Source organism: Erpetoichthys calabaricus, chromosome 6 (assembly GCF_900747795.2).
Source record: "Erpetoichthys calabaricus chromosome 6, fErpCal1.3, whole genome shotgun sequence".
Classification (NCBI taxonomy): Eukaryota; Metazoa; Chordata; class Cladistia; order Polypteriformes; family Polypteridae; genus Erpetoichthys; species Erpetoichthys calabaricus.
The window spans coordinates 1,644,922-1,662,824 of record NC_041399.2 but is presented as its reverse complement, the minus strand read 5'-3'; the positions used below and the strand labels follow the sequence as shown (position 1 = coordinate 1,662,824).

Here is a 17,903-nt window from a genome sequence, read left to right as displayed (position 1 = left end):
GGCTGAGTGCTTTGTCGGGTCTCCTCGGAGTCAGGGAAGGAAGTTAACGGTGACGGGTGGAGGGGGTCCTGTCTTTCCCCCTAAAGCTACTGTCCAGTCTCTTATGTTTGTGAGTGACGCCCCTTGCCGCCAATGCCACTGATGTGCCAACACACGCGTGTGCCCTCCTTTATATTTTGAGTTCTTTCTCTATTCATCGGTCGAACACTTTGCCGTCCTTTCGCCCACTTCCGTCTGTTAATCTACGAACTGCTTTTGACCCACAAGACTTTCCGTAGAGTACGGGCTGTCCCCGCCTCCCTGGGTCTCCTAGCAACCTGCGTAAACAAACAGGGAGACGCGAGACTCGAGCGAGTTGAGCCGAAGATCCCCAGCACCCAGTAAGGTGAGCCGACAGGCGCCGTTTAAACGTTTTTATGTCTTTCCAGCTACAAATGCCGGGCACGCAGTGTGTGTAATGCGGGGTCTGGTGAATCGAGAGGGGCACCACCAGGCGGGCCTGCCGGTCACCTGCCCACAAACTAGATGAGCACCTAAAAAGCCAACACTTCAGTTCAGGACAGGTGCCGGTCACCGTGTCACAGGCAAAGCGCACGTCTCGGTGGAGGCAGAGCGGAGGGAGCCGAGGATTAGCTCAGGATGCAGCCGCTGCGCAGCCTCTGCCCGTGCCGCCGAACGGAGGGGCCACCGCAGACCTCCGAAGACATCGGGGAACCTCCGTCTGTGTTGGTCAGCCCGCGAGAGGACAGCAGGGGGATCTGAGTGTGTCACAGATGTCACAGAATGGACACGTGAAAAGGAGAAATGTCACGGATCATTAAATAAGGCAACGTGTTTATGGGGACCGAATGAGCAGAAACTCCTCGATAGGAACAAACCTGGTGACCTCAAAAAATAATTAAATAAATAAAAATAGAATTAAAAAATAAAGGCTGATATTTTATGAATTTGGGCTGACTGGCGACAAGTCATCGGTAAGGGGCGCAACAACGGGGGCCTAAGAGTGCTAATGACAGCACCGGCGGCCCAGTAGAGTATTGCACAATTAGCGATGAAGACCACGACAATCCCCGCAGTCACCCTTGAGGCGACAGGAGTCAGGAGCAAATGAAAAGTCGATGAATTAACATTAAAGGTAATGACAGTGTCATGAAACTGAGCGACGTCATGTGAAGGACGAGCACGTCAAGTGGCCACGTGAAAAAGACGACAGGGGCGACACCGAGCCCAAGCTGGCAATAGGAGATTCACTATCTGATAGACAGGAAAGGCGCTATAAAAGATAGATAGATAGATAGATAGATAGATAGATAGATAGATATGAAAGGCACTATATAATAAATAGATAGATATGAAAGGCACTATATAATAGATAGATAGATAGATGATCTGAAAGACACTATTTCATAGATAGCTAATTCTTAATTTACCCCCAATGTGATATCAAAATATTACACAAGCTCAAGGCATACATGAAATGTTCAAACAAATCCCTTTCACCCAGAGACAAAGTCCTGGGTGGATAGTGACAGGTGACCTGCTGCTTGTAGGTGGCAGTACAGTGGATCAGACTGTGGTTAGGTCAGGTCAGGTCAGTTGTGCCACAGGTTTACAAAGTGTGTGTGGGGGATCAGGGGGTCAGTCCTGGCAGAAGTTCAAGCCACATTGAGATGACAAGGAGACCTGGGCGTGTGATCATGTGATGACCACGAGTGTCTGCTGTGTGTGCCACCGCCATGTAACTCCCACTACACTCATTGTCTTTCAGATGGGCAAGAAAGTGAAAAAGGAAGCAGACAGCCCCCCGAAGGACGTGGTAAGTCAGGAGCAGTGAGGGGGGTCTACTGCCAAAAACAAATGGGATATTCAGGGAGGGAGGAGAAGAGGGAGAGGTGGGTTTGGGGTGTGTGAAGGGGTGTCAAAATGTGGAAGGACATTCACCCCATTGACGTCTGAGATCTTGAAAAATGAGCAACTCTTTCTTTCTTTCTTTCTTTCTTTCTTTCTTTCTTTCTTTCTTTCTTTCTTTCTTTCTTTCTTTCTTTCTTTCTTTCTTTCCGTGAGTCCATTTCATGGCACACTAACTGCTTCTTTTTTTCTTTTTTTTCCAGTTTGATCCGCTGTCCATTGAAACTAAAAATGCTGCCACAGCTGTCCTCATGCTCAAGTCTCCAGAACACGACATTCTAGCCAAAGCGTGTGAAGCTATCCACAGATTTGCCGACAAAGGTGAGCTCTGAAGCCTCGTCCTCCCTTTGTCACCTCCTTTGTCACCCCCTTCTCATTCCTGCAGTCTTTACTGTCCACATCAGCCCCCTGAATTGGGCTCAGCTTGTGCCCTGATGTCCCCAGACTGCCCACACCCTTCATTTATTGTACATTTTCTTTTTATTTATTAAATCATGCCTTTCTTATCTGTGCTATTATCTTGTATATAGCGTCTTACATATACACTTATTTAATATATTTAATATATGGTGCCTGTCCTTTGTATGCAACTACATAATTTATAGCACTTTCACTATCTATCTATCTATCTATCTATCTATCTATCTATCTATCTATCTATCTATCTATCTATCTATCTATCTATCTATCTATCTATCTATCATATAGTGCCTTTCTATTGTGTAGAAGGTCCCCATGCAGAACTGGCACCATATTCCAGGGTGAGGGTGGCGCTGAGCTTTTCACCTTGGCACCTGACCACTAGGGCTCAGTGCTGCCCACACATGCAGAAGGCCTTGGCGTCCTGCAGTGGAGCCCAGTGGGTGGTGGCCTCAGTTTTAGTCCGAGTGCCACTTGTGCCATTTTGTGACTGTTACTGGCACATTTATTATAAATAAAGATGACAGGACATTTTCCTTTAATTGTATCACTGACTGAATGAGTGGCCCCCAGCCGAGCTGAGGAAGGCACCCTGCAGTCCTGTGTGACCCCGGTGATGACCATTAGTGCTCTATTAGGGGTATTGGGACCACTCAACTGCAGCCAGGGGGTAGCATCTCAGGAGTGTCCATATGGTGTCCACTGGTAAGACCAACTTGAGCAGTGAGGCCATGGAGATCGTCGGGGTCTTGAGCAGCAGTCACTGGCAAAGGGGCATTTTACAGATGTTGGAGATGGCAGCAGCAGAGCATGAATGCCAAAGTCCTTGACTCTACAGCATCTCTCTTTGTCTTTGTACCTCTTTCAGGAGATGAAAACAAGGTGGCCCTCACCGAGCTCGGAGCCTTAGATTCTCTGACCAAGCTGATAAGTCACGAGGACAAGCTGGTGCGCAGGAATGCCGTCATGGCGCTGGCTGTGATGTCCGCTCACGGTGAGTCCACCGACACTGTTTGTGCTCACACTTTACTCAGTAAGCTTGGGGCTGTGAAAGCCTCCACCCTGGTTGATGGGAGACCAGCTAGATGGCCAAACCCAAGAAGGATCTGTGAGGGGCCAGCGGCTATGCAGCCTCCAAGACCACCAGCTGGCCTCTCATTGGACCACAGTCTAAAGCCAAGGGGGAGGACATCTGATGTTCAGCTATATGTCAATGAAGTCTGTGGTGGTGCCGCGGTGGGCGTGTCCAGGTCACTTCTGGTGGGCGTGTCCAGGTCATTTAGTGCTTGGGGTCCAAGGGGATGGAGGAAGGTGGTCCACACTGGAGAACTTCCCAACAGCAAACTGGCAGGCGTCTTTATTTTATATAGCGCCTTCATGGCCCCTCCCTGTGTGATCAGACTTGATGTTTGCCCCCACCTTCATCTTGTGCCCGAGCCGACACTCGTTGCAGTTTCCTTTAAATGTCCTCTGACTTGACATTGACAGGTGAGGTCAAGCGGCTCTTGAAGAAGATGGACATCATAGCCTCGGTGATTGACCGACTGGCCCCTGAAGGTGAGTCAGCGATAACATTGTCAGGCAGAGGGGACGAGTCAGCGGAGTTAGGGGGTGCCGGACCACACCAGTCACGGTCAGTCTGACGGGCACAAGTACAGTGGTGGCCGTCTGTGTTTAAGGTGTGGACCTGGGGGGGCCGTCAAAGAATGGATGAGAGAAAGAAACCACAAAGGCGCCTTTCTGCATGTTGTATCCATGCGGTTTGATTTTATATGGCGCCTTTCTAGGTTGTCTACAGAATGACATATTTGGCTGTAGGTATTTCTTATGGTGCTTTTCTAGATTTCCCAGAATTCCAAAGATGACATGTTGGTGTTTTGGTTTAATATGGCAGGTCCAAAACTTCACCCACAGTGCATTGTCCTTTAGGTTATATATAGTGCCTTTCTAGGTTTCCCAGCATGCCAAGCACTTTCTAAAGAGTCCCAGGGTCAGCCACTAGGGGGCCATAAAGCTCACCAGTGAAGTTCAGGGGGGAGGCCGCCCAGCAGATTGACCTGCCGTGTTTGTCCCCTCGCTTTGCAGAAGAGGTGGTGATTCACGAGTTTGCGAGTCTCTGCCTATCCTTCCTGTCCAGCGAGCCAACGGTCAAAGTGCAGATATTTAACGACGATGGCCTCGAACCTCTGATCGCCCTCCTCTCCAGTCCTGACCCTGACGTCAAGAAGAACAGCCTGGAGACCATCTACAACCTCGTGCAGGTGCCCCCTTCTTGTATTCCCTTTATTTGATTTTGGGTCTTGACGTTAACTTGAAGTGAGCTCAGAGTCATCTCTGAGACTGGCATCTTCTGGACTTGTTGGTCTCCCTGCCAGCACCTCTCCACCAACGCCACTCTCTTGCCCTTTGTAGGATTTCTACAGCCGGGCCGTCATCTCCGAGCTCAAGGGGATTCCTCCTATGCTGGAGCTGCTCAAGACCGAGTTTCCGGTTATCCAACAGTTGGCGCTCAAGACCCTGGCGACGATCACCAGTGACGTGGAGAACCGGGTGGCTCTGCGAGAGTGCCAGGGGCTTGACCGCCTCATCGAGATCCTGGGCAGCCAAGTAAAACTCGTTTGTGTTTATATATGTGAAAGGCGCTATATGTTAACACTTTACATCTGCGTTTACGTTCATGTTCTATTCATCTGTGAATTAAGTAAATGTACCGGGCAGACTGGTATTGAGCAGTGGCCCGTGATGGCAAGGCGTACCACCCTGAGCGAGTGTCAGATTCACGGCTTTGTGTCATCTGTCCCCAGGAGCTGAGTGACCTGCATGTGGACACGCTGCTCGTCGTGTCCAACTGCTTAGAGGATGAAGAAGTCATGGCGCTCATTCAGCAGACGGGGGCACTTGACAAGCTGCTGCACTTCGCCAGGACCTCGAGCCAGATGGAGATTCAGAGGAACGCCGTCAGAGCCATCCTGAGGGCCGCACACAACAGTAGGCCACCACACTGCACAATAATTCTCTCTGTTTGTACCTGCACTCGTCTGATAAAGGAGGGCACCAACACCCACCCACCCCACCTGCCCTTCCAGTTGGGCTCATTTCACCCTCTTGTGGGTTGTGAATAAACTTAAAAAGGGAATACTGAGTCATGAGAGCATCAGGGTTGAGGAGCACCACTGTGATGGACTGGCGCCCCCTGCAGGGCAGGTCACTCTCTCCTATCTGTTGCCAGTTTGTTTGGCGCCCCCTGCAGGGCAGACCCCTCTCTCCTATATGTTGCCAGTTTGTTTGACTGGCACCCCCTGCAGGGCAAGTCACTCTCTCATATCTGTTGCCAGTTTGTTTTTTGCGCCCCCTGCAAGGCAGACCACTGCCTCCTATCTGTTGTCAGTTTGTTTGACTGGCACCCCCTGCAGGGCAGGCCACTCTCTTATATCTGTTGCCAGTTTCTTTGACTGGCGCCCCTTGCAGGGCAGGTCACTCTCTCATATCTGTTGCCAGTTTGTTTGACTGGCGCCCCCTACAGGGCAGACCACTGCCTCCTACTTGTTTCCAGTTTGTTTGACTGGCGCCCCCTGCAGGGCAGACTCCTATCTCCTATATGTTGCCAGTTTGTTTGACTGGCGCCCCCTGCAGGGCAGACCCCTCTCTCGTATCTGTTGCCAGTTTGTTTGACTGGCGCCCCCTGCAGGGCAGACCCCTCCCTCTTATCTACTGCTACTTGTCATTAATGATGAGACTGCAAGCAGCGCTGAATGCTGAGCTCCACAGGGCCCCCTGCTGGCCACTTTTTCCAATTCAGAATGCTAAGCGGGTGTCAATCGGATTCTTTGGAAATTCTACATGTAGGTGGGTGTCTGACCCCCCCCCCCATTATTGTATATAGTGCCTTTCAGCACAGATGGCGCTTGAGATTGGCACCAACTCATTTGTTCCTCTGTATCAGCCTAACCCTAACCCTAAGTGTAACCCTGGTGAGTGCCGTCCACACAAGGGGGTCTCGTCCGCCTCTATGCATTTCTGAAATGTTCCCCTTTTTTGTGTTTTCTTTCAAGATGAGAATAAAAAAATGCTGCATGAGCACAACGTCGAGCAGGTCCTGATCACCCTGCTGGGCGTGGATCACAACGAAGTGCGAGAGGTGACCTGCCTGGCGATCACCGTCATGTGTGACAACGTGGCCAGCAAAGCTGCCTTTGGACAGTGCGGTAGGTGTGGGGTCTGCTGGTGGCAGTCGAGAGTTGGCGGGTGGAGTTGACATGTTTGACATCCTCCAAGGCACGAGATGTCTGTCATGAAACGTGCCATCACATCGGTGACAACAAGGTGACACTCGTTCTGCTCTGCTGTGACATAACAAAGGCCCACCCACTGTAGAGGTGGAGACTCTCAGTGATGTGGGCTGCCTGCAGTGCCACCTAGTGGGCACAGCCTGCATTGTCTTCCTTTCACTTCCAGTCTCACTTCTCAGAATGTGGCTGAGACCCCACAAGAGAGGGAGGTGGGATGACCATCAGGGTATGTGGGTGCAAGGTGGCATGTCGCGCTGGGTGTAACCTAAAGTGGCTTCCACCATGTGGCACTGATAGAAGTAAGCTGACATCCAGGATGTCCAAGAGGGCAGGGTGCAGGTGGTCCTGCCTATTAGGGTCTTCAGCTCTGAGCCTCACATGCAGCTGGACAGCCATGTGGCATTCATGTTACTCAGGCGTGTGCAGAGTGACCTCCTACCTTAACATGTCATCGCCACCTCCATCACAAGGCCATCAAATGCCACTGGTGGCTCAGCTGATTTGAATTTGGACTTTTTAGGACAAACTGTCTCATCACAAGCTGGCAAAGCCACCACTTCATGTGAAGCTCCCTGGCAGCTCAGACCCCCCGGGTCTGTCACAGTGTTAGCTGCAGGCTCCGCCCCTCCATGGTGCTTGCCCCGCCCCTACCCCGCCCATGCAGTTCCAAAGTGGGTCACGTGCCAGTCTGGCAGCTGCTTAGGAAAATCCGGTGAAAGGGCCATTTAAGAGGCACATGTCACATGCTTCAGGCCCGGAGGGGACAGCAGTGTCCCTTCACTTGTAACTCCATGTTAAGGGCTTTGGAACTCTGTGGGGCCCAGCTGTGTCACTTCCTGTATGGGGCAGCAATGTCACCTTGTGTGTAGGGCCCTCTAGGGGGAAGCAGTGACACCAGCAATGTGGCACTAACCAGGGTGACTGACCTGCCATATTCGTGTCTTACAGATGCCATTCGGCCCCTCGTGAAGCTGCTTCAGAGTGACAGCGGGGCGGTGAAGGAGGCAGCAGGGCTAGCCCTGTCTAGTCTCACCACCTCCAAGAGCAACGCCTGGTAAGTCCATCCACCCCTAAGCTGAGTGGCAGAGTGACAGCTCACCTGTCACAGTGTGTGCTGCCCAAGCGATGGGTGACTTGACCCACCCAAGTGCCTTCATCATGAGCGGACAGAATGGAATGCGCAGGCTGAATGCCCTGTAAGGGCACCTCGAGCTGCAGGGTGCCACGTTGGTCATCTCTGATGTGTGATGCCACAGCTTTGGGAGAAGGGAGCCCTGTGATGCCCTTCAAGATACCCCAACGTGGTTCTGTCGTTGGTCTCGTGGAGGTCCGTCCTGTCAAGGAAGCTGTGACCACAGGGGTCTGTCTGCCCAGGGCAAACCTCAAAGGCATCAGCCAAGTCTTGTCAGAGTCTTGCCTTCCATGGTGACAGCGTGACGGACCCCCTGATCTGAGTGAGCCATTGTTGGGGCAGCACGTGGCCAGCACTCCTCCTCGGTGTCTTCCTCCACTAATGATGTGAAGAACGTCCCCTCTGACCCCTTGAGTGGGCGCCAGTTGGTCAGCAGTGACAAAGTGTTCAGGGTAGACCAGCAAGTGCAATGGGCGAGGGGTCCACTATTTATTCTTTGTGACAGGTGCTCTACAGTCTGTGGTGGTCTTTCACACCTTACTGATCCCCTTCCTGGTGGGCCTCCGTCCTTATCATCTGAATGCTTTCTGCCCCGTCCTGCTTGCCTTTGGATTAGATGTAATCCAAATTCGCCTTCTGTTCTAATCTCCTTGTGACGGTGCTCTGTACTAAAAGGCGCTATATAAGGACTGAGACTTGTGAGGATTAAAGTTTCGTTCTGCCAGTGCAGCGCTGGACCCCCCCGCCTTCCAAAAAAATGTCAGGTTTAAAGCGCAGAGCAGAAATCCAACTAAAAGGCAGAGAGCTGGCGCCCTCTTGTGGGGCCATCAAGAATTACACTTGCTTATTATTCGGCTGACTCCTTCTTATCTATTTGAGAGACCACCGGCTCCACTTCTTCAGTTTGTCCACCTGGAGCACAGGCAGGTGAAGTGGCTTACTGAGGGTCACTCAGGGTTTGTAGTCCACAGCCTGCCCCACAACACCGCACTGCCTTACCCGCCTGGCTGGGCTCTGCTGGTCAAGTGACACCCTGCATGGTGGCTTTGCACCTTTTGTCCTGTCAGGAGGGAATGGATGATTTGTTCACCTCAGTCTGGTAGACCCCCGTGTTACCTCGTGTAGAAGTCCCCCGTCACCTGCATCCGTGACAGACGTTACCTTCTGCTGTTTGTTCTCCTCTGATGTCCCCTCCCCGTTGTTGTCCCCACACAGTGCCGTCTTTGAAGAAGGGGTCGAGCCTCTCATACGACTCTTGGCTGATGACCGAGATGCCATCATCGCTCACTCTGCGGCTATTCTCACCAACATGTCCTCCCAGAATGCACTGCGTGGCAGCATACGGGCACAGGGGATCATGTCGGCCCTGGTGGAGCCCCTGCAGTCCCCCAACACTCTCGTGCAGAGTAAAGCCGCCCTGGCAGTGGCCGCCTTCGCCTGTGACTCTGAGGCCCGGCTTGAGGTGAGTGTAAGGGGGGAGGGGGGGTCCACATACCTGGGCACTGCCCACTGCCCCATTCGCGTTGTCACTTTAACCCAATGAGTTGATGGGAGGTGGGCCCTGATGCAATCTGTGGTGCCAAGTGTGACTGGTTTTGTGTGTCCAGACCCCTCAATTTAAAGCCGTCGGCTTGTGAGTTGACTGGTGGGGTTCTTGAGATGGTCCTGCTCAGTGGTCCTTAGGGAGTCAAATCCAGCCATTCTGGCCAATGACACGGTCAAGGTGAAGGCCACACCTCATTAGCTCATCATGAGGGGTGGGTTTCATCGATTCTGCCTGCATTGGGAGCACACTGTGCAATGGTGGGCTTTGGCACCCACCCACCTACCCACGTCCTGGCACCATCTGCTCTTGTGGGCACGGCCAACTCGACTTTAAGGCCTGCTTTCTCTTTCAGTTTCATGCAGCGGGAGGCGTGGAGCCCCTCGTGAAGCTCCTGTCCTCTAACCACCACGAAGTGAGGCGCCATGCCTGCTGGGCCGTCTTTGTGTGTGCCAGCGACCGGGAGTGCTCGGCAGACCTGTGCAGATTAGGGTAAGTGGCACCTTGGCCTGATATGACCTCCTCCTCCTCCTCCCTTTTCTCCTTCCTCTTTCTGTTATTCCTCCTTGCCTTACAGTGAGTGGTCAGCTGTCAAGTGTCACCAGTCGTGTCACTTTTTGTCATTGCAGTATTTCCATGCAGGTGTACTTTGGAGTGGAGATTACTTGCTGATTTTATTGTTTTGACGGTGGTGCCACTCCACCGCCATTTTGAAGTGTTCGGGTGGCCATTTTGTTTACTGGCTGCCATCTGCTGTAATCACCAGTGGACTATCCAAGATGGCCGCCCCTCACTGTCTGTTAACCTACTTGTGAGATTTCAAGCATAAAACAGACGTCCCCTTCGTTTGTTCCTAAATTAGCATCTCCAGGTCTCGGTGCCCCCCTGTTGCTCCAAATCCTTTACTCCGCTGTGTTCTCGACCCAGAGGAGGGTCTTGCCCATTTAAAACCTCGTTTTGTCTCCTGGGTCTGGGCAGACTTCCAGGTTATCCACTCTGTGCTAAAGGGGTCTGAGGCCTGCAGGCTGGAATGACCTTGAGGGTCTTAAGGTTCCTTCTGGAGTTCCGGACCCCCAGGACCCTCCGGAGGTCCTCTGTCGTCCCTGGGACCTTATGAGTGAATGGAGAGCCTCCTAGACATGCGCTGGGTGGGCCAGCATATCTTCAAAAGGAAGAACGTCATCAACGTACCCCATACGTTGGATAATTCTTCTTCTTCATCTTCTTCTTCTCTTCTTCCTGACAGAAATTCTGTTTAATTATATGTAATCAATGCCCACTCTGCCCTGTCAATCTGCGCTCCGCCATCTTATTAAGCCGTTTTTGGGGTCCTCTTGAGTGTATAAATCCGTGGCTGCAGGAGATCGGACCACCAGCCATAATCTCCCTGAGCAGGCCACATCAGAGACTATGAAACACGTGTGGTCACTCATTCGGTCGGACATCGATAGAATGGAGTCGGAGGGGCACACGCACTGGGGGGGCTCCACCAAGTGATGTCGTTATTGGTCTAATCGATGGCAGGATCACAGGAACCCTGACATCATCTGAGGGACAGGAGGTGACACAGGGGACGTCAGGGGTTTCCACACACTGCTCCATTTCTGAGCCCCCCACAGATGTTCTACTAACATTTGGCACATCGTTGAAGACGTCTACTCTCAGTTTTCTCCACCCATGTCCATGGACCTCCGAGTGTTTCACTCCAGTGGGTCACTTTGTTCAGATTGGGTCACGTTGCCTTTGAATTGTGTCACTTGGTCACCTTACAATAAGCTGCTGGATTTGTGGCCCACTCCTCCAGACTGCACTGGTGTAACTGGGACAGGCTTGTCAGACCCCCACACTTCTTCATTCAGACCTTGTTGTCCTTAAGCCATTTTCCCGCAGCTTTGGAGGTCTGCTTTGGGGTCCTCGTCCATTTGTGACTGAGCTTCTCCTTCTTGCTGGCCTCTTGCTTCAGTGTCTCTCCATCGTCGTCCTTCCTCATGATGCCACCTGTTTTGTGACGGTCACCAGTCCCTCCTGTGGCCACCACTGTATGACACTCCCACCCTCATGCTTGACGGCTTGCTGGCCTCCCCCTTTGTCCTCCTAACATCACGATGGTCACTATGGCCCAACAGTTGGATCTTGGACTCATCAGAGCAGAGGACATTTCTCCAGGAGGTCAGCTCTTTGTCCCCCTGTGCCATCGCCCACTGCAGTCTGGCATTTTGATGTCTTCTTCCTCACTGAGCCACCTTTCATGTGACGTCGATTTGCTGTGGATATCGATGCTCGTCCACTTGTGTCCTCCAGCGTCCTCACATGGGCCTCTGCTGTTGTTCTGCGATTGATTTGCTGCCAGAGTCCATTCTTCTCTACGAACCACAATGTGTCACCGTCCAGAGTGGTGTGACAGCTGAGTGGTCCCACGCTGTTTGTACTTGCGTATTGTTGTTCATACAGATGAACTAGGACCCTTCAGGCGTTTGGAAGTGGATTTCAAGGATGAAGCAGACGTGTGGAGGTCCACCATTTTGTTTCCTGAGGTCTTCTTTGGATTCTCCCATCGTGTCAAGTAAAGGGGTCGTGAGTTTGATGGGCGGCCTTAACACCCACCCACATGTCCACTCCAGTGAGGCTCATTGGCTCTCAGAAGTAAATTGTTTGAAGGGCTTGAGGTCATTTTCTGGAATTTTCCTAGCTGTTCAAAGGCCCAGTTAACAAAGTGTCTGGAAACGTCTAACATCTAGACAATAGGGGGCAATGTGGGGGGGGGACCACCTCAGTAACAGAGTTCAGACAGTAGGGGTCGATGTGGGGGGGACCCCTCAGTAACAGAGTTCAGACAGTAGGGGTCGATGTGGGGGGGACCCCTCAGTAACAGAGTTCAGACACTAGGGGGCGATGTAGAAGGAGGACCCCCTCAGTAACAGAGTTCAGACACTAGGGGGCGATGTGGGGGGGGACCACCTCAGTAACAGAGTTCAGACACTAGGGGGCGATGTGGGGGGGGACCACCTCAGTAACAGAGTTCAGACACTAGGGGGCGATGTGGGGGGGACCCCTCAGTAACAGAGTTCAGACACTAGGGGGCGATGTGGGGGGGACCCCTCAGTAACAGAGTTCAGACACTAGGGGGCGATGTGGGGGGGGACCACCTCAGTAACAGAGTTCAGACACTAGGGGGCGATGTGGGGGGGGACCACCTCAGTAACAGAGTTCAGACACTAGGGGTCGATGTGGGGGGGACCCCTCAGTAACAGAGTTCAGACACTAGGGGTCGATGTGGGGGGGGACCACCTCAGTAACAGAGTTCAGACACTAGGGGGCGATGTAGAAGGAGGACCCCCTCAGTAACAGAGTTCAGACACTAGGGGGCGATGTGGGGGGGACCCCTCAGTAACAGAGTTCAGACACTAGGGGGCGATGTGGGGGGGACCCCTCAGTAACAGATTCAAACAGGATAGGCTGATGTTGCTGCTAGCCAATCAATAACAGAAGTCTGACACCTGGGGGTGATGTAGTTAGACAGAGTTGAGACACTAGGGGGCGTCAGGGTAACCAAACAGACGTGATGGTCTGAGCCTTTGATTTAACAAACTTCTTATGTTTTTGTGCTTTGAAATCTGTCGTGTAATTAACTGAACTCTAAACACATCACAATAACATAATGTACTCGGGGTACCCTCAGTCACAGAGTTCAGATACTAGGGGGCGATGTAGTCAAGTATCTGGGGATACCCTCAGTACAGACACGAGATGGTGACGTAGCTGCTGGTCATGTGTGACACCAGTGACAGAATGCATATTCTAGGGGTGATGTAGTTGGAGATCCCCTCGGTATCAGAGTTTAGACTCTAGGGGGCGTTATAAGCAGGGCAGGAGTTTCAAGGTGTTGTGCCCTCAAGTGTCACGCCGTGTTTCATGTCGATTTGCACATAGAAGTAAGAATTACCCCCAGACTCCTCACCTATGACAATGAGGACCCCATAAACCTATTATTTTATGATCATTCATAGCCATTTATCATATAGTGCCTTTCACGCCTTTCTGTCTGTCCTGAACGTTGGTCCTGGAGTGGGGTGTCATGTTGCATGTTCATCAGCACATGCTTACTTGCGCTGCAGTTTCACTGGACACGGGACATTCAGGACCTTCTAGGCCTATAAAGAAGAGCACAGGGGGTGCCAGAGGGACATGGGGGGTCTTCTGAGGTTTGTCTTCTCAGAGTTGCAGGGGCACATGGAGTAGGAGATCAGGCGGCGTGGTGGATGGCAGGACCTTTGACTTGATGGTATTTTTGAATCGGGACTGATGAGCCATGATGGACTGCACGGCCCCTTCTCGCTGGCACCACTCGTATGCCCGTTGACTCCTCGGGCCGGTGGGCCGTCTTTATTGTGCTCTTTACGTTTTCCTTTTTTTTTGCATTTTCAGAGCCTTGGAAATCCTGCAGGAAATCAATTTATCGCCGTGCCGGAAAAGTCAGTTTAGCGAGTCGGCGCTGCAGAAGCTCTTCGAAGGGAACCTGTCCATTAAGTACAGCATGACGGGCAGCCTGACGCTTAACGACATCATCGTGGATGGCTTTTACGACCCTGGCAAGGTAGGCAGTGCGCAGTGGGCAGACACGCCATCTTGATAGCTGGTGCCAACTGAACACAAGTGCTTCCTATTTTTAGGAAAAATCAGGGAACAGAGTGCCATCGCTGGAAGAGCTTTCCAAAATGAAAGTGACCTCACAACAGACAGTCATCATGATTAACGGGAAGCTGCCAGAAGTGTAAGTTGGCATCGCCCGGGGGGTCTGGGATGAGCTGTACCCACTTTGCACATTTCATTGTCTGCTGCTCTTCAGGGAGCCTCCCGAGTTGGCACCGGCTGAGGAAAAGTTAACGGATCCACGTGGACGCTCCCCGGCAGTTCCCAGTAGGAACACGGCGGACAAAAACTCGAGGTACAGTTGGCCGCCTGGTCACATGGGGGGGGGGGGGGGGCGTTGGACTTTTCTCTGGGTGTGCTGTCCCTTGGGGGGCTCGATTTGTTACTTGGTGGGCTTTTAAATCTTTCAGCAAAAACAAAGGCAAAGGGAAAAAAGAAGACAAAGCCAAAGAGGAGGTGAAGATCACAGACGACAATGGCGTCGAGACAAAGCCGTGGCTCCCACCCTCAGATCCGGCCTTCTGCGGCCTCGTCAGCCACGTCATGGAGCTGATGCTGCCCCTAAACAATACACGGGAGCGCGTGGTACTGCTGGCCAGGTAAGCGGCGGAAAAATGGCACATGGAGTTCGGGGCATGGCCACCCAGGGGGACGCCGGAAAGCTCATCCCAATAATAGGCTCGTTGCAGACGCCATGGGCGGTCCGGTGGAGAGGGACGTGCTGCACGAATTCTTCTGGGAGCTGCACTTCAGTGAGCTGAAAGCCGAGCTGCGGTCCAACGTCATCCCCATCGGCAGAATCAAGAAAGGCGTCTTCTGCCACCGGGCGCTGCTCTTCAAGGTGAGTGGCGTGGGCTCGAGTTCCTGCCGCCTGCTCCCCCCTAGTGAGGTTCACTGATGCGGGACGGTGGAATAAAGAGATTAAAACCTGGAAGAGGGGTTTCCAGAAACAGCCTGATGGTGGAGTGAGGTGCCTGCGGGCGCACGTCTGGTTTGGGCTTCATGGCCTCAGAAATCCGAGTACTGTAAAGCGCCCCCAGCTGGACAAACTGCTACATTGTCCTTCTTGATGATGTCAGTGCCACCCAATGAAAGGTCCTGAAGCCCCACAGAACTCCCCCTCTCCGAGACATGTGTGGGCGTACAAGTGAAGCATTGCGTATTGTCCACGGAATTAGAAACCAGAGGATGCCATGTGCTTGTCCTGATAATTTGATCAGGTTGGTCTCCACCTCGTCTCTGTGACACCCCCCGCGGGGTCCATTCAAGATGCACTTCTCTCAGGTGTCCAGTAGGTGTCCTCGAGAACCTTAGTTTAGTGTTGGCAGCATCTGACTGAACCTTCATACGTCTGCTAGTGGCGGGTGGCATCGTCGTGGGCCAAGCGCTGAGGCTCTTCAGGAGTGGAAGACATCACAGTTTTGAGGTCAGGTGTCAGAGAAGGTGCCATGTTGTGTGTCGACATGTGACACTTTGTACTTGTGACAGTAGTGACTCTATAAACATATAACCAAGTTCAGGCACTAAGGGACGGTGCAGTCAGTAATACTATCAGTAGCAGAGTTCAGGCACCAGGGGGCAGTGTAATAAATGATGCCAACACTAACAGAGTTCACATATTGGGTGGCCATGTAGCTGCTTGCCAGCTGTGCCATCACTCGAGGGTGATCTATGCACACATGTCCTCACTAGCAGAGTGTAGCTGCTTTCATCTGGAATTCCTCATTAAGGGTCCGGCTGCAGTCCTCTGGAGGTCCACGAGCTTTGGCAAACAGCCAATCAGATTGCATGTTTATGTCTGAGAAGCCAGCGTCACAACACAGCAGCATCGCTACCCGAGTGACAGTCATAGAACAAGACACGCCCACTCAGTAGCAATCATTATTCATGAGTCACTTGACTCCTCCCACATCCCTAATCTTACATGAAGTAAACACACCTCCAAGATGGCCGTGTTGAGAAAGACACCAACGACCAATCGCATGGCGCGCCGTCACTGAGGTTTAAGGCCACAGAGTGCATGCAATTTGATTGGCTGCTCGGTGGAGCGGAGCTCTGGGGGTCTAGCCTCTCGGCTCTATGGGATTGGTGACAAGTTTGCTAATAGCAGAGGTTGGACACCAGGGGGTGATCTTTTCCAGGTGAGTTATCAGTTCAGGTAAGAAGGCCAAAGTCCTGAGGTGCTGCAGTTCTCCTGACTAACGATGGAGCCTGAGAGTGGAGATGTGGGGCATCCTGATTGGCACGTGGAGGTTGGACTAAGGGGAGCAGGAGAGGTGCATTTAGGAGTGAAGGCAGGAGGGCACATCTTTACCCAAAGAGCTGTGGAATCAGGAACGGCCTACCGAGACTTGATGACCTTTAAGAAGGAGATCAGCGGGCGACAAATGGGCTGATTGGTCTCCTCTCGCTGGTCAGATTTCTCCTGTCCTCTGTAATGTTTGTCGTCTTTGATGGTTTTGGGTCCTCATGCAGGCATCACTGGGCTTGAATAAGCAGGCGCGGGGCCCCCTGGTGGTCATCCATTCACTCCACCATGTCCTCACCTAAGCATGTCGGGTACCCTGGCAGTGTGGAACAAACACTTGGACATGAAAACCTCCAGGGGATACAAAGAAGAAAGACGGAACAGCAGAGGCAGACAGATGGGACGGTGACGGGTGGGAGAATCTCGGGGGGCCGGAAGTGTTTCAAGCTGTGGGTGGGATGAGTGCCATGGATCTCTCACTTTATCCTTTCAGGTTCCACACAAATGCTAATATGGGCCTTAGGTGACTGGGACTGGTGGACGTGTGGGGCTCAACGGCCTGTTGCCATTCATGTTGTTTTGTTGTCAAATAGTCCCCCGTTGTCCCCTGGCAGGACTCAAATGGACGTTCTTCACAGTCTGTCTGTTTCTCTCCTCCTTAGGCGCTGGCTGACAGACTGGGCATCAACTGCACCCTGAACAAAGGCGAGTTCAGCCGGGCCTGGAACGTGGTCATGTTAATCGAGGAGACCCCCAAGATGTCATTGGTGGCTTACATTGTGGACCTGATGCACAGTCCTGGGCGCCTGATGAAGGCCGGCAGTCCAGAAGCCATCCGCTATCAGACTCTGTGATGGGCACCGTGGGGGTCTCCTTACAATGTCAGATGGGGGGAGGGGGGGTATGTGAGCTGGTGCAACGACCAAATAAAACATCTCAGGTGGTCTTCTGAAGTCCATGAATGACTCGATGCAGCAAAGCTCTGATGTCGGCCTGCATCCCTTACTGCAGCTTGTGATTGGCACCGCGATGGCCGACCGAGGTGTGACTGCTCGAGGTGGTCTTTTCAAGTGACACCCTAGAAGTGAAGGGTGGGAGTCCAATGAAGACCAAGGTGGGGGGGAGTCAGTTGGGGCCAACGAGAAAGATCTGCAAGCCAAGAGAGAAGAGGCCCTGGTGTGCGCAGTCGGCCCTCCGTTGTTAGTTTGATGTGGCAGAAGGACATTGTGGTGACCACCTGTAAAGTCGAGGGTGCTGAGTGGGGTCTGCGTGAGTTTGATGCAGCAAGTGAAGAGGTGGGCCTGGGGATTAATAGAAATAAATGAGAGTGCCTGAGGGAGTCAAGACGAGGGGCTGGCTTGATTAAAGATGGCGGTTCACACGTCGATTGGACCCTGTTTATGGAGATACGTGGCGTTCGATCGAAGAGCCCCGTTGAATTCTGAGCGCCACCGATTCAGCGTACTGGTGCCCACTTAATAAACATTGGCATAGTGGTGAGTACCAGAGCACTTCTAGCACTGGCCCTTGGTCCACACACTCCACCGAGAGACCTTACGTGAAGACCAGCAGCACGGCTTAATGTCGACCGCGTAAAGCTGATATTAGACGGAGGAGCAAAGGCCTTTAATGTCCTGGTTTAGCCGTCGATGGTACGGAGACCACGCAAAATGGACGCTGAGAGGCTTCGAGTCACATGGTGTGCAATGGGGA

At 52.4% G+C, this 17,903-nt stretch overlaps 1 protein-coding gene across 1 annotated transcript; it reads left to right on the top strand.

Moving 5' to 3' along the window:
- The first annotated feature begins 292 nt into the window (after positions 1–292).
- Positions 293–17,152, top strand: armc3 (armadillo repeat containing 3). Its single transcript, XM_028803343.2, has 18 exons — positions 293–385; positions 1,769–1,816; positions 2,112–2,229; positions 3,197–3,322; positions 3,817–3,885; positions 4,414–4,589; positions 4,741–4,935; positions 5,133–5,316; positions 6,381–6,533; positions 7,566–7,671; positions 8,965–9,211; positions 9,648–9,784; positions 13,718–13,886; positions 13,963–14,063; positions 14,139–14,237; positions 14,353–14,541; positions 14,621–14,783; positions 16,853–17,152. The coding sequence occupies exons 2-18, from the start codon at positions 1,769–1,771 to the stop codon at positions 17,042–17,044; spliced, it is 2,472 nt and encodes an 823-aa protein (XP_028659176.1). The 5' UTR covers positions 293–385; the 3' UTR covers positions 17,045–17,152.
- The last annotated feature ends 751 nt before the right edge of the window (positions 17,153–17,903 follow it).

What these genes read in the sequence shown, in the direction of transcription:
- armc3 (XM_028803343.2), top strand. Translation starts at nt 1,769, where the DNA reads ATGGGCAAGAAAGTGAAAAAGGAAGCAGACAGCCCCCCGAAGGACGTG. An exon ending in CCTGAGGGCCGCACACAACA is followed by an intron (nt 5,317 to 6,380) that starts GTAGGCCACCAC and finishes TTTTCTTTCAAG; the next exon opens with ATGAGAATAAAAAAATGCTG. An exon ending in ACCGGGCGCTGCTCTTCAAG is followed by an intron (nt 14,784 to 16,852) that starts GTGAGTGGCGTG and finishes TCTCCTCCTTAG; the next exon opens with GCGCTGGCTGACAGACTGGG.